General features: G+C 41.8%; 1 protein-coding gene across 1 annotated transcript; it reads left to right on the forward strand.

The window, feature by feature from the left end:
• The first annotated feature begins 338 nt into the window (after window positions 1-338).
• LOC306785403 (methylated-DNA--protein-cysteine methyltransferase-like) lies at window positions 339-21170 on the forward strand. Its single transcript, XM_079279765.1, has 6 exons — window positions 339-386; window positions 2762-2910; window positions 11840-11927; window positions 13123-13195; window positions 17517-17656; window positions 20491-21170. The coding sequence occupies exons 2-6, from the start codon at window positions 2774-2776 to the stop codon at window positions 20617-20619; spliced, it is 567 nt and encodes a 188-aa protein (XP_079135891.1). The 5' UTR covers window positions 339-386; window positions 2762-2773; the 3' UTR covers window positions 20620-21170.
• The last annotated feature ends 797 nt before the right edge of the window (window positions 21171-21967 follow it).

Here is a 21967-nt window from a genome sequence, read left to right on the forward strand (position 1 = left end):
CAAATGTCTCAGCTTTAAGAAGAGAGATAACAGTGTTTGACATTGATGTTCAAAATATGCTTCAGTTTTTTTTATTCCTGCTGTAAAAATATCAAGCAAATCAAATATCTAAATCACTACCATTACTAGTCTTCTGTGTACTGATGCCCCTGAAGGACCCCAAATCCCAACTTGAGACCCATAAGACAAGCCTTCTGTGTCTGTCCCTGGCAGAGGGGAGGGGCGGAGACTTTATTACGGCCAATTACAGCGCAACGGTTGACTTTAGCCTCTCGTGATTGGCCGACTCGCCCACGCCGTCTGGAGAAACAGGAAGAGACTTTCTGCTTCGTTTGTTTTGCACATGGAGTAGAAGCGGACGTCGCACGGACGCAAAAGGCTTCATTGTAAGCCACTGAGTTAATTTACAGTGTCAAAATCTGTTTTACAAAGCCTCACAATGTGCCGTTCAAATGTTATCCGTATACTCTCATGCTATCGAGGGTTATCTTTAGAGTAAATCCTTGCCTTCAGGTACGAACCTCGGTCCATCTTTTCGACATTTTAAGTGCTCGCTTAATTTGAAAAGATGTATTCCAACTAGTTGTATGACACATCTCTCAAATCATTGCGCCAGGCTTTTGCCCACGTTTCGGCATTGATTTCCTTCCATTTAAAATCCCGCACACTATAAGCACACGTGTTGCATTTGCGCAGCCCCAGCGCGCTTTCTACTCGATTAGGTTTGACCAGGAACTAGTGTGATGAGAAACGAGTCAAATGATGGACGAGCGCGAGGACGCTGCCAGTGATTTTTAACAACACAAGCTGCTTATTGTTTGTTGTTCCTCACCGTGAAAAGAGCCGGGTAAACACCCTAACATTCAAGTAGTCACTTAGCCCAGTGTACTGCACCGAAAACGGCACAAAACATGATGGCGCTATTTTTAATCAGCATAGACTATTAGCCAAGGCCATTATTGCCGAAGTCCATTATTCTATCTATGAGTCTATTACTAGCTTGCTAAATGGCAGCCAGTGTGTTCAGCGCTTATCCAAAGTGCACTGTACCATTGTTTGGCTCAGAAAATTCTCGCCTTTATTGTCAGTACAGGCAAACCCCCGATGAATACAGTGAGAGCTGCAAGAGTAGAAACAAGAAAGTTGAAGCAGACGCATTTGTGATCGCATACCGTGACAGATGTGGTGGGGTGTGTATGTGAAGAGGGGGCAACAAAGTATATGAAATACTGTAAATGCATGACTACTTTTTTCTTCTTTTTTTTTATCACATAACCTTTGTTTAATCTAAAAATATATATAGTTCTGTATCTATTCTGAAATTAAAAGTGCAGGCTGCATTTAGCAGTGCAGGGTTTTTATTTGTATTCATTGTGCTTTTGGGGGCTGCAACTATAAGATTATTTGAATCATAGATTGCTCTATAAAATATCAGAGAAGAGTTTAAAATTACTTCACAATTTCCTCAAGCTCAAGGTGACACTAACCGCCGCAAACCCTCACTTTGCTCTCACGCGAGACAAAGAAAAGCAACAATTCCTCACATTTGAGAAGCTGGAACTAGGCAATGTTTCGTGTTTTTTTTTTTTACTAGAATAAATAAATACAATGATGAATTGATGATGAGAGTAGTTGCCAGGTTGTGATTAATCGGTTAATTATTATCTAGTTTTGTTGCTTGATTAAGTACCTAGTCTACAAGACTGCATCTTGTATAAAGTACATTTTGAAACTGCATTTATTATCTCGCTACATCCTCTCAAATTTGAGGATTTTCTACTTTTTACTGTTTATTAATTTGTAAACTAAATATCTTTTGGTCTTGGACTGCTGGTCGGACAAAACAACACGTGTGGAAATTGCCACCGTGGACTCTGTGATGGACTCTGTGATGGACATTTTTCTCTGTTGACACCTTATGGATGAAACAATGTGTTTATTAATCGCGAAAATTATCAGCAGAATAACGGACAAATGAAAATCATCAGTTGCGGCACATCACACAGCAAACGTATGAGTTGAAATATATGGATGTGAATAACATGTACTGTTAAAAAAGACAGAGAGAGCGATATTGTATTTGTACCCTTTAGACACTTTTTAGATCAAGGTCTCGGGAAGGAAAGGTTTCCTTGGTTGAAACTCTTACAATCAATGTGACCTTTATTTATTATAACCCCCATCTCTCAAAAACTCACATATAACATAGTCAATCATCTCTCCTTCCCTCAAAGTAAAAATAAAAAAGGAACTGCTGTCTGGTTATTGCCAGTATCCATCTCAGTCGTCAGAAAAGCTGCACGTTTTTGCTGTTGTTAAGGGCTGGAAACCAGAATCCCATCGGAGTTGCACCCTGAGGAACAAATTTAATGCTAGAAAAACATCCCGACCATCAACCAAAAATGACGGATTGAAAATAATGTCGAGCTATCTTGGGAATCCCCCACCAGACAAGGGAACAGACTGCATTGTTTTTCTCATTTATGTGATATATAGAACAGAAAGAGGGGAAAAAATGGGCGATTTATTGGTTAGATAGGCGTATTCTTTTCCATGCACAAAAGAAATATTGGATAGTAATGTTGGGATCAAGTCACATCATGACATTGTTTGGAGGCTAGGTGTTCAAATATGTAAGTCATCATCCGTTGGTGGCCTGCTAGGTTTTCAATAGATCATTCAATGCAAATCGTGTGTGGGAAATTGTGAAAGTTGCCACATGAATATGTCAATGAACGGCGTGTAATTTGTGCTTCCTTAGCCGGGCAGCGAGATGAAGAAGCAGAGGGAGAGCCAGTGCACTCAGAAGACCATCTCATTGCTGAGCCCCCTGGGGACAATCCAAGTCAGTGGATGTGAGAATGGTGTGCACACCATCCAGATCCTAATGGATGTCGCACCTGCTGAAAGGTACTGTACAACAGCCGGGCTGGTGACGTGATAAACAAAGGTGTGAAATTTACAGGCGGACAGAATCCACGCCTGTGATGGAGTGCCCCCATTCCTCATTGGAAGCAGGGCATTTTTGTAGATCCCACAAGAAATATCCTGGAGAAAGTTGGGCAAATATGAGCAGGCAGTAGAAATATGAGGGGCACTAGAATACAGTTGGGCTTGAAATTAGATTTCTGATGGCATGTGGTTGTGATTCTTCCTGCAGTATATTTGAAATTTCAGAAAAATAACTTGTTTATTACCCACAAGGGAGTTGATTATAGCTGATGTCTGTAGGGTCAGCAAAGGCCATTGGGAGCATGGACTGCTCGCTCCTGTTTATTTATGTTCCCTCCAAGTTGTATGCAGTAGTTCCGAGTGTCAACCGGCACTCTGAAATGTAATATGTGATTGCATTTCATGCCCTGCCCATCCCTCAAAATTGTTCGAATGTTGCCAGTCTTACTGGAGCGATTGAAACTGATTAAACTCGGCGCTAATAAGTACTTATTCCTGAATTTTCCAGGTCCACATCCTACATCTCAGATTAGTTTTGATTAGATTGAAATTAAATATCCATGTATGTGCAGATTCGCATTTGATAAACTTGAATGGTTTGGGAAATTAAACCATTTCCAAATGCACCCGGATAGGAAGTTATCCTTTTGGAAATGTATGTTCAGATTCTAATTTATGGAAACCCATTAATGACCGTGTATATTATACCTCAACATGTGTTTCCTTCCCGACTGTCTGCTATTTCCTCAAATTCATCAAGCAGTAAAAACATTCCTGTTGTTAATGAGTTGAAGTGAGAAAATTAATAATATGGAATTTTGATTGTGGAAGATGTCCTGTAACCATGCGCAAGCACCTTTCTCCGTCTCCTTGTGAACGGGGTTTAATTTGTGTGTTCGGGTTCAGTAGGAATATGCAAATGAATTTAATGATTCGCATCACTAGATCATTTCTCAGTTTAATATCATTTGCTGTGTCGGTCATAAGTGACGCTTTCGATCACACCGCTGTCTGTACGTTCTCAAAAGGTGTGAGCAAGAAATCATTAAACTAAATGTTTAGATTTGTATCTCGACCAGTTGAATACGATGTTTTTGTCACAGGACGGGGGGACTAGAGCCACCTCAGATATATGGTGTAGCACAATGTAAACAGGCATTAAGGGAGGCAAGATAAAGTGACAAAATATAGGCTTATCTTTGCAACCGGCTTTACATGTAGATCTCACAAAAGCTCGCCTGTAGCAGTCATAGTTCAAATCAGCCATTTCCATTGATTTATTTATGACATACTAAACAAGGCTCTCTCCAGCTTTGGATGTGGTGTGGTACAGGCTTAGGACGTCAGTGTGATAAATGATCTCTAAGAGCATATTTTGGATAAGGGAAATAGATAACATCTATGCATAACATAAAGTAAAACCTACAGTAGTATATTTGTGAGCGTGTCACAGCTTTTGCAGGCTTATGCAACTCTGTTTGCCTTCTATGGTGTTGTTTTTTTTTGTTTTTGTTTTTTGAATTCACCATATTGGTTGGTGCTGAACAGCCGGTGCAGCAACTAAAGCACGTGTGGCATTGATAGATAGTTATTGATAAATGCCATTATAGCTACATAAACGCCCTTGAAGTATTGCTTACACACCATGACCGTCAGCTCTTTCTAATAGAAACGTCTCAAGCCCCTTTTGCTTCCTAACTGATCTTAGGAACATTTCCTAAAATCAACCTCCTCTGCCAGTCTAACGACAGCCCTGAAGGCACCATCAGATGAACAAATTCATTACATCTCAACAACCCCTGTTGGGGCCCTACGCACCAGCCTCGCTGCTAAACAGCTTCCCCCCCCCCCCCCCCCCCCTTTTTTTCCTAGTTTTTAGCATGGCCTCAGCGTTCACAGAGAAATGATACGCATTTTGTTTACAGGAGATTACTATTATCTGAAATATGATGCTTCTTGCCTCTTTCACACAGAGCACAGACACATAATACAGAGGAAATCATAGAGTACTTTTTTATTAGGGTGAAAAATGAAAAAAAAAGGGCTGGACTCCTGCCCCGAGACATTTTGTGAGCATATTATTTTACAATGCTTTGATCAATTTGTCTGTCAAGCTGGCTGAGATGTGGGGGAGCAGGGAAAAAGCAATTTAGCTTGTGAGGTCCTCAATAGAAATGTACTACAGGAGCCTGTGTATGACATGTTGCATTAGAACCTGAGTAGCCTTTATTGCCTGATAATGTCGCAAGGCAATGCTGATATCAATCACCTTTTAACAGCCGGTATGATGTTTTTTATGAAAAGAAGAAGAAAAAAAAAATAATGCATGAAGCATTTCTTGGAAAATAATTGATTTAATTCTGAGCGGAGGGATTTCTACTTTTAACAACGTAAGATAAAAAAGAAAACGGGCACAAAATGTGCTAGAAGCTAAAAATTGTTAAGAACAAGCTTTGCATATGCTCCTATAGAAAATTGTAATTAATTTTACACGGATAAACATTCTCATTCTCCGTCTCATTAGCATATAGATATAAACAATATATTTGTGCATCTGAATTCCCAGCACACATGAGTCACATGGTCTCCCTAAAATCCTAAGTGGCTAAAACCAAAAATTATCATTATACTTCCCAGGCCATAAATCCCCCCTTTTTTTTCCTCTGACACAAAGCCTTATAAATATGTGTCTGATTCTCCACATTGCACATTGTTTTTAGTTAATGATTTTCATCTGTTTGTTGTTGCTGTGATAGTGGGGAAATGCACCATATGCTCCGGCAAAAGACAAATGATTAGCAAATGAAATTCTGGACAGCTGTCTGACTGAAAGCGTTTGGTTGATAGCATTCTGCTACCATAATTAGCTTAAGCTTTGGGTTAATTAACTTTCTACCTGGATATGCATAATAATAGCATTCTGCAGAAAGCCAAGGAGCTTCCAGTATATCAGCAGCAAAAGGCTGCCTTTTTATTTTTGTATTTCGGCTGCATATTTCAATTTCAAGAGGCGATTTAGCTCGGGAGCATCGTCAAATATTGTAGATTTTGCTCCCCAAGCCAGATAATTCTGAAACAATGGAAGTGTATTATGTGGCAGAAATGCCATTTCTGAATGTAATTAAAGCGGATGAAAGCAATCACCAGTTTTTAAATGCTTTTGTCTAGCATGAGTCCTACTTGTAAAAAAATACCCATCAAGAGGAGAAAAGAGGCAAGAGAACCCCCAAGTCCTTATATAAGAGGCCTTTGAGACTGAAGTGAAGTACAACAGTAATTAGTCTTTTGTATGAATTTTTGCCGGCCATGCTCATGATTAGTTAAGCATATGAGAGGACTGCATGACTGCATTGGTCTTAAGGAGGAGGGTGTTAAAGTCTATTTATCACCAGTTATCCTCACAGCTTTCCATTATCACTGACAACACTGGATGGGGGCCTGAGAACAGCCTAATTGTTCTGAGGTGGAGTGTTTTTGTGTCAAACCCGTCACCTCAGTCACATTGGCATTCATAAGCAGCCAGACATTTTCCATCTATCTAGCCCTAATACCCAAGCTGTCACAACAGCTTTTACACACTACCAACGCTAGTGTGAAATATCTGAGGTGATGCATTTATCGTTTTTCTCACACTCGTGTAGTGTTGTGAATCAATGTCCTGGTTCACACTGAATAGCTTTATGGTAAATGTGTTCCCTGTTTGGGGCCTGTTTACATGATGTGCTCACACACCGGGAACCGTATCAACAACTTATTTTTTTTTTGCCTCTATAATGTCTCTCTCCTCCTCTCCGGCTCTCTTTTCTCTCTCTCTTGTATGTAGTCGCCTAATTTTAATCAATTAAAATGACTATTTTGCAAGATATATATATGTATTTTTATTTATATATATATATATATATATATATATATATATATATATATATATATATATATATATATATATATATATATATACACACACACACAAGGCTGTGTGCTAAATAAACTGCTTACATTTGTAACTAAAATGCGTTGTCATACAAACAGTGATCTGCTGAGATATTGAATGAAATCGTCAATAAAGCAGGGGGGGGGGGACTTTTTGACGTAGTCCCTTTTGGAAATGGTATGAATAATTCATTGTGTAATGATATTCAGATCATTTCTGTTCTATTTTTTTTTTTTGTTTTACTGCGGCCTTAGAATATTGTTTTGCATGTTGTGAAGTGCAGTACTCAGCTGCGTATTCATTAAGGTGCTGCTCCCACTGGCCCTTGGACCCATCTGTGCTCTACGTTTATGCCTCGATCTCTCGGGACCGTCCCAATCAGGCTGCATGTGCCATTTCCTGTGTAAACCAACACCTGTGTAACACACTACCTGTAAACCGCCCCACGCAGACGAGACGCTGACATTCACTCGGATGAAAAAAAAACAAAATCTGCAAATGTTGGGGTTTCTAAAGCAGGTCCTCCAGGGTGAGGACGGGAGCCGAGCGGGAGTTACCCTTCACTGTAGAGAATCAGCTAAAAGCAGCTCCTGCAGTTTGTTTCTTTTCTTTTTTTTCTTTTTTCCCTCGCTGTCGACCGGGAAGTTTTTCCCGGCACGAGGGTTGCGCTGGTTTGTTTTCGAACTTGATTGGATTCTATATCTGCAACATGCAGAAGTGTACAGTCTGTGACATACTGAGGCAATATGCAGAGAGATGATTCCGCTCTGACATCTTGGAGAAGAGTACGAGTCAATTATGCCCAAGTGTTGTTCTTGCTTATCTTCCTGCGGCACCAAACAAGGATTTAGTCAAGGATTTAGGGGTGAGGGGGCGGTGGTGGGGATCATGGTAAGCGGTTCACAACAAAACACTCAAAACTCCTGGGAGCGGGCACTGATTTAAAAATAAATTACAGAAGACGAAGCGCTAACACTCAAGGGCCCTCAGCAGTGCTGGCGTACACAGGTGAAGATTAGCCTCCTCGCTAATCAGAGGAACAAGGCAGTAATTTGCTCTGAACACAGACAGTAATTAGGACTTGGTGACACTGGATTCCCATAATGCCTTTGTGCTTGACGTGGTCAAATTTTGACAGAGGCTATCCATGCAGGGTCACTGTCCCTCCAGTCTCTCGGCCCTCTTCAGTTGAGGCTCTAAAAGGTCCCTGCAGTTACAGGGGATCCCTAATGTACTTTATGCCTCCCTCACTGGCTCCTTACCATTCGGGTAATTGGAATCTCTTACTATGGCACTTGAGAATAGAGGCTAAAAACACTGTTTGAAACTGCTCAGTAGTCTGTTGTAGATAAACATTGCCGCGTCGGGGTGTGTGGATACACTACATAATGGAGTAAGAGTTAAGGCTCTGGTAATGCACGCCTTCACTGACTCCTGTGGCTAGCCAGTTGGGAGAAGACCTAATTGTTGTGTGCTTTGTTGCCTACTCTGCAGTATTTTACCACCACCTTTATGTATTGGATTGAGTGTTGCGGCCTCTTCGGCGGACATTCGCTAATAAGAGTGTTTGGATATCTAGAGAGCCGTTTATCTGGCCGAGTTGCCTTTATTTTTGAAACGGTCGGAGCACGAAACGTGCACCCCACAGTAGAATAGGAAGCATTCCTTACAGCTTACCCCTCTGAAAGCTCTCGACTTTAGTGCCGCGGTAGCCAGATAGGCATCTGAATGATCTTCAAATGGTTGAACGAGCTGCATTGAGCATGTGGCTTACAATTGTATCACAGCCTTTGGCTCAGAGAACATCGGGATCTTGACATTCATAGAGACATGCTGTATTTCTTTTCCCCTTTTTAGACAGTCATTTTAGGCTTTTTTCATGCTCTCTTGAGTCTTTGACGTCTCTGAGTTAAGTATCTGCAGCTATAAGGCCGAGGAAAAATATTGGACTGCTCTTGGCCTTTTCTATTTCATCCTCTGACCCGCCATGTTACCCATGATCGGTGAAGGAGAACTCTGGCAGGCTGTGTCAAAAGTGACAGCCGATCGAGTCAGGATGAGCGCCATCACGCTTCACAGGATGGAGGCATGAGTTCTGAGTTTTTCCCCTTTTTGTGCAATATACCATTACACCCTTCGCCAGATTCCTTTCAATTAGATCCTGTGGTTAACCTGTTTCATTCTTACGTCTGCAGCTGATAGAAAAAGTCTTAGTGAAGTCTTGTGCAACTGCAGATACAGAATATGCCGAAGGAAATTGACAAATTTAATGTTGGCTATTCTTTTTTTATTTTATTTTGTTCCTTTGTCTCCTTTGATTGTTTCCTCCAGGATGAATGAAATAACCTCCAACATTATATAAATGCTCAATTCATTCTTTATATTAGAGTTGGAAAATAGGTAGAACTGCAAATGACTCCCACTTTACGCAGCAATGATTTATGGTAATTGGAAATTGATTGTGACAGGAGCACAATATTAGACATTTTCTCAAATCTCAATCTTCTATCAAGGGAAATATTCTTTTTAGTGCGGCAGATCCCGGCTAGTTTGGAATTAGTTTCTTATTTCCTTACCTGTGATGAAATAGTAAACGCCTGAAGGACATAAAATAAATATATAATTTGAACTCGTCAAAAGATAATAAATAACAATTTAGGTTTAACCACATTTGAACTGTTATTCACAGTTAATGAAATACTGTTTATGATCCCTACTATTTATACTTCTAGGTTTTTAGACCGGGGATGGCAAATACTTTAAAACAATATAAAGATTGCTTCACTTTTTGAGTTTCTTTGGAATAAGCCCAACATTTATCACACATCTCTAATCTCTCATTTGAAATGCAGAGTTTCTAACGTGCCGGTCCGGACGCTATAAAGGTCCTATGATTGCCGCTTTATTCGTAATTCATTGAAGCAACTGGAAATGTTGCCAGCGCAGGAGCTACATCTCCACTGCCCACATGCTCTTTACAAACAATCCCCCATTGCACCGAGAGGTGACAGACTTCAGCCCGACTGATGTTGTTCCACTTTTATTTATTTATTTCGCTGTTGTTTACCGGCCATAACATGTACTGCATTGCATTAACTTTTACTACTGTCAATGTTGTATCACTCAAAACACCTTTTGAAGCCGGGCACATCCATAACTGGGGGGCTGAGGGGAGAAGAAAATTAGCCACGGTGACAAGTCTGAAGTGCGAGCTGGAGGTCAAAGGTGTCCAGCCTTAAGCAAAGGTGCTCTAGCCTTTGTCCGGTAGATTGTAAGGGCCTGCGGGTCCAACAGGAACATTTCCACACACAATATCCCCGAGCTGTCAGTGTGCAGCGGCTGGAACATCCTCTCAGAGAGAAAGAGGGGTTGAGGAGGAGGTGGTGGTGGTGGTGGTGGTGGAGGGAAAGGGGGGGGGGGTGTTTTAGAGAGGGAACAGTGGCCTGAAGATCCTTGCAGAGAGAAAGAGAGGTAGGGGGGGGGATGGTGGGTGTGTGTCTGGGGGTGTAGGTGGTGGGGAGCCAAAAGAGCTGGAGTGGGAGGATAGAGAAATAGAGAGGGGGAAATGAGGAGGGAGAGCAGGGGGAGGGAAGGGAAGGATAGAAAGGAGAGACAATGACAAGTAGGGGCTGGCTGGGCACTCACCCATGCCGACAGAGATTGCCATGAGCCATGGCCATTGTTTGAGCGGGTCTCAGCACAGGACCCGCTGGTGGGTTTGCGAGTTTTTTCGCCAGTCAACTATAAACTGCTGTGTGGTTTATTTAGAAATGAGAGTATTTACACCTTTTACTGTATTTACACCCACTGTTAAACGGCACCCGGGAGATTTTCATCACACAGCCACAAACTAGCAGGCAGAGCGGTTCCCTGAAAAGTGACCTGCTCAGTCATAACACTCCAGTAAACCTCAGCTTCACATGTCCAATATAAAACGTGGCTCAAACTGTGACCTGCAGAAGTGTAAAAACACTTTAGGGCCGTGTTGTTACGGCGGGCAGGAGAGAGACGGTCTGTGTGTTTAACAAAGTAAATGTCTATTATTAATACCATACAGGATAAGCCAATTTTGAAAAAAGGGGGCACTTAAATGGTGATATTATTTATTTATAAGTCCTGTACACCAGTTAATGGAATTGGCGGCCTGCTTTAGATCCACAACACAGCTTGAGGTCCACTTTGCAGTAATACACATGCTAAGAGAGGACCTTCCCAGTAGGGTCTTTAAGTGTCAAATGTGGGTCAGTCTGCTTGCATTGACCTGGGGGGTGGTCAGCAGCGGAGAGAAATTCAGCTGTTAAGTGATGCCAACTCAACCATCGGCAAATTCCTCCAAGCATCTCCTCATGCTAAGATGCGCGTCCAAGTGCAGTGCTTTGCTGGCCAGCACCGCTCTGGCCAAAAAAAAAAATCCATTTATTCTTGTCATGAACTATAAACTAGACCCAAGCAGAGTTAAAACTGTTGTTAACGGTGTGCTCATAACCTTTTTTTTTTTTTTCTCCCCAAAAGAGCTGCAAGACTTTTGAAAACTTTTTTTTTGTTTGGACGGAAAGTGGTTCTGCTTCCTGAAAGTTGTTTGAAATAAACTGTTAGCGCCGTTCCTTATGACCCGACAATGTTTCCTTTCATACTCTATCACGCTGCACTTCATAAAAAAATACATGTCGACTGTACCAAATGTCTTTGTGTTCTCCGTCTTTCACAGCCCTGATATTTGTCACGGCCCACTGACAGGAGCACCGCCGAAATGTGGAACTTTAGATTTTAAACACGTCTCGATTAACAACTTTAGTTTCACTCTTGCAAATGATGCCATCTTGCATCTGTGTCACCCGTTGGCATGTTATTACACTCTCGTGACATATTTGAGCACCATTCAACCAAGAATTGGGTATTATGATCGCTCCTCTGATCCCCACCTCAACTCCCCATCCTTCCTCGTATCCCTCGCAGGAGCAGCGAGGCCCCCCTGAGCCGCGTGGTCAACGATAGCCCGGCAGAAATGAGCCCCGAGTTGCAGCGCTGCGTCAAATGGCTCCAGGTAGGGCTGGGCGATAAATCGATTTAATCGATTAATTCGAATGTGTGCTTTAAGGCGATGTGTTTTATTGAAAATCGAGAAAATCGCCCCCACCCCTTTTTCCCGTAGTAGAGTGCGCGCGCATTGTTTACAAACTAAAACAATGGCGGCCAGCAGCTTCACTGCTTTCCACACGGTGGAAAGCCATCACGGATGCAGTCGCGATGTATATCGCAAAAGATATGGTGCCCATATACACCGTGGAAAAGCCGGGGTTTATTCACCGTCTCAAAGCTTTGGACCCCAGGTACGTGCTACCAAGCCGTAAACATTTTTCTGACGTTGCCTTGCCTCGGCTGTACAATAGTACACGCCAAAGGATCTCTGCGGAGCTGGAGGGGATGTCATTCTACTCCGCAACAACTGACCTGTGGTCCAGCAGGTTGACCCAGACACCGATCCACTTGACTGGTGGAAGCGTCACCAACTTAACTTTCCAAGGCTAAGTACTTTAGCAAAGAAATACCTCTCTGTGCCAGCTACAAGTGCCCCCTCTGAGAGGCTTTTCAGTGTGTGGGGGGGCATTGTTACATGCCACCGTGCATGCCTGAAGCCAGAGGTAGTAGACAGGCTTGTCTTCCTGGCAAAAAATATTTAGAAAAAACATGCACTACTGTTTAATACTGTTGGTTATGTTGTGAATGCACTTGATTTTGTTTACATGCACTTATTTACTGTGCAAAATATGTTATGTTGATGTTAGATCAGATGTTGCACTTTTGAAAATGTGAATGTTAAAGGGTCATATACATTTTATTTCATGCTGTGTTTGTATCAGTGTATTCAGTTAGAAAAGCTTACTGTAAAAAGTTACATTTGCACAGTTGTTTACAATGGAAGGCTACTATTTAATGCCATTTAATGTTATGTTTAATTTAATTTTATATTTAAATGATTCAGGCAAACAAAAGAGTGACCAAATACTTTTTGTATACTACAGGCACCTTTCTACAATGTTCAGGTTTTGTTTGCACTTTATTTTTATCAACCTACTTGGGAAAATCATCACAAAATAAAAGAAAAAATTGTTTTCAACAGCTTCTGTCATCTGCAAAAAATTTTGGGGGAAAAAAATCGATTTAAATCGTGAATCGGATTTTTTGTAAAAAAATCGGAGATTTTTTTTTTAGGCCATATCGCCCAGCCCTAGCTCCAGGCGTACTTCAGTGAGCCGCAGACCGCTGGGAGTCTCCCGCTCCCTGCCTTTCACCACCCCGCCCTGCAAGGAGGTCTGTCATGGATAAATATTTGCAGAGCCATGACTGGGATCAGGCTTTCACTCTTAATTGTCAGTTACATCACTTACACTCACTGGCTCACTGTGTTATAATGAAGTATTTTATGGCTGAGAGAGAGGGAGGGAGAGAGAGCGGAGGAAAAGCGAGTGAGTGGGTGAGCGAGAGGAGAGAGAGAGCAGAACACAGAGCTGTAACTTGGTTCAGTAATCTGTGGCAGCTCTTACCACGCGTGTTAGTCTTGGCAAGCTTTTCTATGATTCTTGGCACATTCTTTGAAACTGATCGAATTCCACTCTTGGCATTTTCAGACAGGAAGCCTATTTTTTTTTTTTTTTTTTTTATCACTGACAACATGTGAATGGTGGTAAAGTTTGAATGAGCTTATTGTTTGCTTGACCAGTCACCTAGGACGAGTAAAATGAAAGCACCCCGAAAAATTGACAATTAGGGTCCTTTCAACTGGTAGTTCTGACTGCGGAGTGAATGATTGAGGGCGCTGAGGAAACAAACGAGGGATTAATTATCCCTGGCGCTTTTTGTTTTGAGGAAACAAACAATACTCGCAGCCTCACTTTTGAAATTCCAAACTTATCGCCGTTTTCAAGCAATTAGAGGCTATTTCTTTGTCACACTAAGACGTTCATTGCATTTTAACCTAAAGATTTCCTGAAGTGCTCATTTAGACCCAGAAGCACACCTACACAGGAGGAAAGAAAGTTGCTTTAATATATGCATTTAACAATCGTGCCTCTTTTCCCTTGCAATCAGGCCTTAGTTGCTCTCTAATTTCATGCAGATCTGCAGTGGTTGAGTGATGGCATTTTCAATGAGCAGGTACTCCATCGAGACCCTGTATACAGCTATGAGTCCCACGCTCCCGCGAAGGCAATGCAGAAATACATCAGGACCAATTACGATATCAACTTTCAGTGTGATTCCCTTCGCCACCAAGTGCTTGTGTACCAGCCCCAGGCTCTTTCAAATCGCATCTCATCTGAAGTCTTTGGGGTTTTAATTAAATTTCAGGATAGATGGAATTCTTCATTAGTACCTGATCTGAATAGGTGATTGTGCTGTGTTCCACCTCTCTCCCTCGCCTGTTGTTTTGGGGCTCAGTAAATACAGGGTTTAGGCTTGGATTGCTCTCAGTAGTCAGAACCATAGGCCACGCCAGTGTAGAAATGTTAAATGTGAGCATCGAGAGTATTTGTCTTTGGAGGGGAGGAAAATAGAAGGTTTCTTTTTTTTCTTTTTTGCTTGTTAATTCACAAATATTAAGGGTTCGGTTTTTTTGCCTTACTGCTGTACAAATTCCTACTCGATCCAGTCATGCAGCCGCTGCCTGCCTGGGAAAAAAAATAACAATGCAGGTCTTTACAATCTGTGGCAACCAACTTTTGTTTGCTCAGTTATCTTGTGGGAGAACCTGAACGCGACAGCGCTCTCGCAGCACTTGTCATGTAATATTGAGTTGTGACCTTCACTTGAAGTGTTGCCATGTTTATTTACACATTTCTGACAAAACAAGCCACTTTTCATATTAGCTGTCACGATATACCTGAGCAACAGAGGTGACATGAAAGGAGATGCGAGGTGCAGTTTTTCTATACTGTCTGACTGACGCGTGCAAGATCACACGCAAGTTGGGCCGTTAGAGGAATGGTGCGTGCGTGCGTCGTGCTCATTGAGCTCGTGTTTGTGCACGCGCGTTTGCCCCCTCCAGAAAAACAGACGCCATCATGGGTTCTCAAAACGATGCATATTCTTATCTCATTAATTATACATCCATATGTAACAGACGAGAGGATCTTAGTGTCGGTAAGCGGCACAGGGAATATGCGGGGGGGGGGGCTCTTCAAAGCCCAAATGACTGTTCCTGCAGGAGGCTGAACCTCCCCCTGTGCACAGCACAGGGCGAGATGAGACGCTCACCAGGACTCGCCCCTGTGATGTGGAGAGGAATTAGGGAAATGAACGTTTTCAGAATATCGAATAATCAGAGAATCATCAGCACCCCGTCAGCCTTCAAAAGTATGGATCCCTCAAGACTCAAGAGACACTTTGACTGGGAGTCACAGTCTTCCCTCCCATTAGACACAAAGGATAATGAGGTAGCTGCATATCCACTATTGTCTTCATATTGTCACAATCATATCAGAGGTGGCTGTCAGCTGAAAGTCATCTCCCCGAACCTATCATTAGCCGGGCTGATGGAATTCAGTTTACGCCCGTTGTTTATTTCTTCTTTTAAATTGCTCTCGTATACAAAATAATGAGCAAATCAATCATATATGCCAATACATTCATAATCGCTCGATCTGTTCGATTTTACTCCGGCTCAATCCGCCTCTGCCTCTGCAGTGGCCCTATCACCTGGCCTCATGGTAGGTAATGGACCTGTGACATAATCATGGGATGTCTGTAAACATGTTAGTGCTTCCTCTCAACTTTTATTTAAACAATTGACATCACTACACCCCGATCTAAAGAGGGTCCTGACCCCCAGACACAGCGTATTAGGCTCTTTATGAAGTATGGGGCTGGGGGACTGCTCTCCAAATCATTGCTGGTCACCTCGAGTGACCCGCACGAAGTCTCTGTCACTAACACTGATGAGGGCAAAGTTCTTTAACCTCTGTAGCGGCAGATAAAACCGTAGACACTTGTGTTTTTTTTTTTTTGTCCGGAACGGTTTGAGATGTGAAACCTTACAGGAAAAATAAAAGCTGCTCTGGATTTATAAAAGTCTAAACGGCCCCGTAGCTTGTTGCTTGTCGGCGAAAGCAGCGTCTGCTGGCTTGACACTGACTCTGGTTGTTTGTCAATAACGTTTGCATCAACAGGGATTTGACATAGCCACAGCCATAGTCTGGGCAAGTTGTCATCTACCAGCCGGTGGTGACAAAAGCGATATCAATATACATCACGTGGCCAAATCCGAGCTTCATGAGGGAGAATAATGCAGAAAAGAAATTTCCAGGGTGTATCTTATCTCCTCATAACATTAAGTCTGTCTGCGTAAGAGCCCGTCATCTCGTTGACAGCGTGATTATTACCTGAAAAATTATTAAACAGTACCTACGGGCCTTGTTGAAGACAAAGAACTCACATGGGTGCGCATCAATCAAATATATCCCCTTTAGGTTTTACACTTATTCCCCCCAGTTTAGGCAAATTGCCTTGTTCGCGTGGCTTTGTGTAGCGGAGAGTGACTATAAGGTAGCGAGGGAGCCTGGGGAGCAAAGGATGTTCACTCTGTAGAAGAGAGACAGGGGTGTGACATGTTTTCACACAATGCCAATTTGGAGGGATTTCTCATAGATCACTTGTCATGTGCTCTCTTAGACCATATAAATGAGAGAGAATGGGAGATCACTAATTGAATTTTCATGACTGAGTACATGTATGTACTAGAAGAAGTTCACCCCCTCCTGATAACGAGACTATTGTTCCCCATCTTGTTCTCTGTGCAAAAAAAAGAAGTGTTCACTTGCTACACGAGCTCACTGCATCGACGTCTTAAGGTTTCGAGATGCTTCAAATCGGTTTTCCCCTGTTTTTTTTTGCCTCTCAGTCACTGCCTGGTAATCCAGAAAGAAAAAGATAATGCTACTGCTAAAGTGCTAATGAAATCAAAGCCGTTAATGTGGTCGGTTAAGCTGCGGATGATTTGAAGAATTCCGCCATTTAAGTGAAGATGATATAATGAATCTACTCTGAATAGAAAGCAATTAAAAGGACAAATTGGTCTGATTAACCTCAAAGTCATCCCACTGCCACAAATGGTGTGCAACATTCAAATTATTATTATTAAAAATCTGGAGCAGATTTGCAGTCTTTTTGGCCTCTCTTAATCCTTTTAAATGAAGGAGCGAACTTTTTTTAATTTTAGCTGTGACCTTTCAAAGCATAACCTAGATTTTTCTGCCATGGAAATAATTTTCTCACATCAGCGTCTGTAGCATGTTAATACTAGTTCTAAGGTCAAATTGAGGGACTTCTGTGTATTCAGTTGTTAATGAGTATTGTAAAGTCCTACAGAGCCCCTTGGAGGAAGAATTGGCCCTCAAACATGCAGTTCGACATGATGAAAAAACATTAAGTTGATCAGAAAATGTAGTGATGTCTCAAACTTTTGATTTAAATTCAAAACACCGGTTTATTTCAAAGGAGTGTGAAATCTGCGTTGTACTAAAGTGTGGTGTCTTGTTGCCGGCAGCCTCTCAGGCAGCTGTCTGATTAAATGAGGGACTCCCCTCTTCCTCTGTTCCCTCCGTCTGTCTCCCGCTCTTCCTCTGCTTTGTGGGCGAAGACGCGTTCACCAGCCGCGTGTTGCAGACACTTCTGAAGGATGTGAAGTTTGGAGAGACGGTGTCGTACAAGCGCCTCGCCAAGATGGTGGGAAACCCCAGAGCGGTGCGGGCAGTGGGAGGGGCCATGAGGAGGAACCCGGTGAGTGCTGCTGGCATTGATTGACAGGCTTCTCTCTGACTTGCTTTATTTAGCCAGATTGGGAAACTCATCATTTCTATTATAATCTTTAATGACTTCATGAACCTGCATGTTGTAAGCTGCCTATAGCCAAAGGTTAATTAGTCATTTTACCATGACATCACTTCCAGTACGAAATATAGAGCTGAACGATTAGGCAATTCATTTGCAAATATTTTGGTATTAGTTGCTTTTGAGTCACTTTTCAGCAATAATTCTGGTTAATTAAAGCTACTAAAATGTAAAGATGTTTTTTTTCTCTGTTTAAGGTAATTGTAGAATTGTCACCTTGGAAACTGTTTTCTGATGTTTTATAGATGTAACAATTATATCTGGAAAGTAGTCCGCAGATCAAGCGATAATTAAACTAATCATCAGTTGCATCTCCAATTAAATATTCATAAATACAATTTGGATTATGTGTAACAACACATGGTTTGCAATATATTTTAAGGTTTTACATCAATTATGTTGTAATAATGCTTAATTAATGAGTATACAAACAGAGAAAAATGTATAAAAAGATCTATGTAATCTATTCTGTATAATAGATTCTCTTCATATATATAAAGTGATGACACAGATTCTCATTCCATTTGTTTTGTTTCAATTTCTTGACGAGCACTGCCTACAACAAAGTACTTGTGTACTCCACCTGTGAGTTTTTAAATAAAATAAGTCTCCGTGATGAAGGATATGTAATCTAAACTGTAGGTGTGTGTTTCGAATATGAGCAACAGCGGAACGAACGCCTCCCTCCGAGAGCGGCGGAGAAGTACAAGTCGACCTCCAGCACAATTTTAAGCCCACACCTTTTGTTCCTGTTCCTGTCTTTACTGGAGATGTTCGCTGCAAATCTCCGATTCTTGCAGGAAACCTGGCCCGCATCATTTTGCCCATGAATCCACTGTGCACAAAATGGAGAGCTAGAGGGCAAGTGGTGTGTCTTCTTTTGATCAAACCCTTTGATCAAAGCCCGTTTAGCTCTGCCCATGTAGTGCTGTGGGCACCACCGGTGTGCTCTGTGAGGCAGAGAACACTTCATGTACAGCAAAATGCAGCCGGTGAGATGCTCTCCCTCACATGTGCAGTGAAATAGCTTGTGTACATCCTCATCTCAGTACCGGGCTTTTCCTCCGACACTGTTTTTCTTATTAAAGTAGGAAGAAAAGTAATTTATGATCATTCAAATGAATTTGAAAGACAGAGTAAATGCAAATAAACCACCAAAAAAAAGTGTTTCATACGCTCTAGTTTCTGTATAGGCTTTGTATATGCCATTAGCCAATGGCGTTGCTTTTGGACGGCTGTATAAAAGCTCTGTCTCGTGTTTTACAGACATTTCCGTCCTTTTGTCAGGGAGCCTGGGAGCCTGAGCCCTCAGCTCCTGATACAGATCCAGAGTCAGATTGTCCGTGTCAATTACTTGTCAGTAGCGCTGCTCCACTCAGGCTTCAACTGTGAAAAGCTCAGTGTGCTCAATCGATCCTCGCCTCTCTCTGTGGCACTTCTTCTTCACCAGGATTTGAGTATTGATAAGCGCGGCGTAGTGCTCTTTCCCCCCCCCCAAGTGAAGAGGCAGATCCGCAGGCCTTGAGGGTACCCTGCTCTCCCTCCAAACCCGGGGAACAGTATTGATCCGAATACTCCAGCAGTATTTCTCTGTCTGCAAGGTTAATCTGGGGCTCGGAAAGTTTTATTGCTGTTGATATGGGAGCGGGGTTTAATGATGGATTTGAACTGAAACACACTGCATGTCCAACTTTTATCGAAAAGGCTGGAGGTGCAGCCATCAGGTCCCGGATAACTTTGTTCAATTGGAGAGTTCTAGTCACAGCGCAGCAGTAGTTGGGATGTTTTTGTACTTCGTGTGACAAGTAACAACGAGGGCAACATCAAGAATATTTGAAAAGGAATCATTGCTGTGACTCCTTCCAACCATTGCCACTCTTCTTGTTCTGAATGCACAATGATCGAAGTGTTTTGGGCTTTCTTGTTTAATCTTTCTCCAGCCATTTAGTTTACAAAGAACTCGGGACCCCCCCTGGCAGTCTTCTGCAACAAGAGTAAACGCTCCACCGACTTCCTCTTTTTAATGATCACAGGGTTATCAGATCTTAATGTTGACACCCTCTCGATTGCATATTCATCCTGCTGGTGTTTTTGCCCATTAATTTTTGATTGCTTCTTTGCTTTACACTATTAAAGAGTAAAAAAACATTTATACCCAAAGACTGAGCCTTCACCCTGAATGTGGATTTGTGCAGGATCAAACCAGACACTTCTGGTGTGACACTTTGTTTTCATGCAGTGCATGAACATAAAAAGCAACCGCAAAAAAAAAAAGAAGAGAAAAGTGCAGATTCACATTTTCTGCACGTTGGTTACTTTTAAGTCGCACCGTTTATGTGGTAAATCAGATTCTTTCATACATAATACATATCTACTATCAACATCTGCAACTCGTGTCTTGCTGTGACAATAAATGTCAACCTGAGAACAAGAAAGCAGTCAAGCGCCAATCTGTATATCTTTTTCTTCGTTTTTTAGTAACGCGTCACAGTTTAATGGTAACAGTACTGCTCCTTCATGTCATTTATATTTTTAAAGTTTAAAACATGAAAAGTTGCTTTCTGCAGCCTCCTTTCTGAATGATCAATTGCAAGAAAAAAAAAACAGTTTTAAAGAAAACATTTAAAAAGTGTCCCTGTTTGATTGTTCTTGTGTGATCCTTGCAGAACTTCAACATGTTTGTTTCCTCAGAGTTGAATTTTCTCTCCGTCTGTCTGTGCCAGGTTCCTCTCCTCATCCCCTGCCACCGAGTCATTTCTAGCAGTGGACAGAGTGGGCCGTACATGAGCGGCAAGGGCAACCATCTCAAACAATGGCTGCTCACCCATGAGAGGCAGAGAAGCGAAGGCTAAAGCATGACAGAGGCCAACTGTCCTTCATTCAGTATACACACACACACACACAAGGCCAGGATTTTTTTTTTTTTTTAACAACGCAAAACAGGGCCATAAAGTTTAGCGCGTTTGGCACACTCGGTGGAACAACTGGAGCTTCTTGTCGATTTTCAGTTTCTTCTTCTTTTTAAAAAAATCTAAGAATAGAGATGCTGCATTGTTAATGTGATACAGAGTTGTTGCAGAATTAGAATGTACAAAAATAACTTAAACAGAACAGTAGGAATTACAAACATATGCTCCCGTGGGTCTCCGTTGCGTTTGCCAGATAGTGCTGGAATGGTTTTTCTAAAGAATTATTATTCCCTTAAAAATATGTCTCTTGCATTGTTGTTGTTGTTGTTGTTTTTTTTCCGAAGCAGAATTTGTCTTTGTACCTCTCGTTGGTTTTTTAATTTCCTGCCAAGTGAATGCTTTGTTCAACATCCAGTTAAAGGCTCTGAATTTTACTGCTACAAAGCTTTGTAGTGAAGTATTTGTTTTGTCTTCATTTAGATCTCATTGTTTGCTCTCGCCTTATAATCCACCTAGAGTGGCGATGCCTTATGCATTATATACCGTACTTTTGTTGTGTTTTAAATAAATACATCTCAAAATGACAAATTGTGCCTTTTCATCATTTTAATTGCATTTAATTTAAAAATTGATTCCATGTAGCGTTCACTCAGTTCAGCTCATAATTAATGATGCTGTATGTCTTCTCCTCACTGCAGCTCTGGATGTCAGAGCTCCTTTATTTTTTATTTCTGAGTAGTGTTTTCCATTAGAGGGCAGTACAGAACGGGAAACAGAAATCAACATTTCAACCTTGAATTCATCCTGCACATTTAATCTGTAACTTAAATGTTTATATGTTGTTTTTATTTTCATCACAACCCAGTTTAATCCCTTTGGGATGAATTATTCTCTCTTGGAACGACCATATGGAGAGGGCAGCAGTGGTGGCGAGTGTTTTGAAATAGCAGCGGCTTTAATTGAATATGTCCTTTTACTTTTATTTTCTACATTTTCTCACGATGATCTGCTGTAACATTGACAGTTTAGTATTTTTTCCCCTCCAAGTTCTTGAACAGACGAGTGCAGCCCCAGAGTGACCCTGACTTGCTCATAGTTATTCCTTTTCTCTTCAGCCCAGGTAGCCCTCCAAAATAACCTCGACTCTAACCTTTGCAGAACCAATTCAAGTGGCCCGCTCGCTGAATACATTTGAACTTTGCTGCATTTTTGAATTTCTTATCCGATCGGCTCCTTGTGGCCGTCTCGCCGTGCTGCTGGACTCGCTTACTCTGCCGTTGGAGCACCATCG

This window comes from Melanostigma gelatinosum (genome assembly GCF_949748355.1).
Source record: "Melanostigma gelatinosum genome assembly, chromosome: 12".
In the NCBI taxonomy this organism is placed as follows: domain Eukaryota; kingdom Metazoa; phylum Chordata; class Actinopteri; order Perciformes; family Zoarcidae; genus Melanostigma; species Melanostigma gelatinosum.

Coding starts and splice junctions, on each gene's coding strand:
- LOC306785403 (XM_079279765.1), top strand. CDS start 2,774: ATGAAGAAGCAGAGGGAGAGCCAGTGCACTCAGAAGACCATCTCATTG. Junction 13,196..17,516: donor CCACCCCGCCCTGCAAGGAG/GTCTGTCATGGA, acceptor TTGTGGGCGAAG/ACGCGTTCACCAGCCGCGTG. Junction 17,657..20,490: donor GGGCCATGAGGAGGAACCCG/GTGAGTGCTGCT, acceptor TGTCTGTGCCAG/GTTCCTCTCCTCATCCCCTG.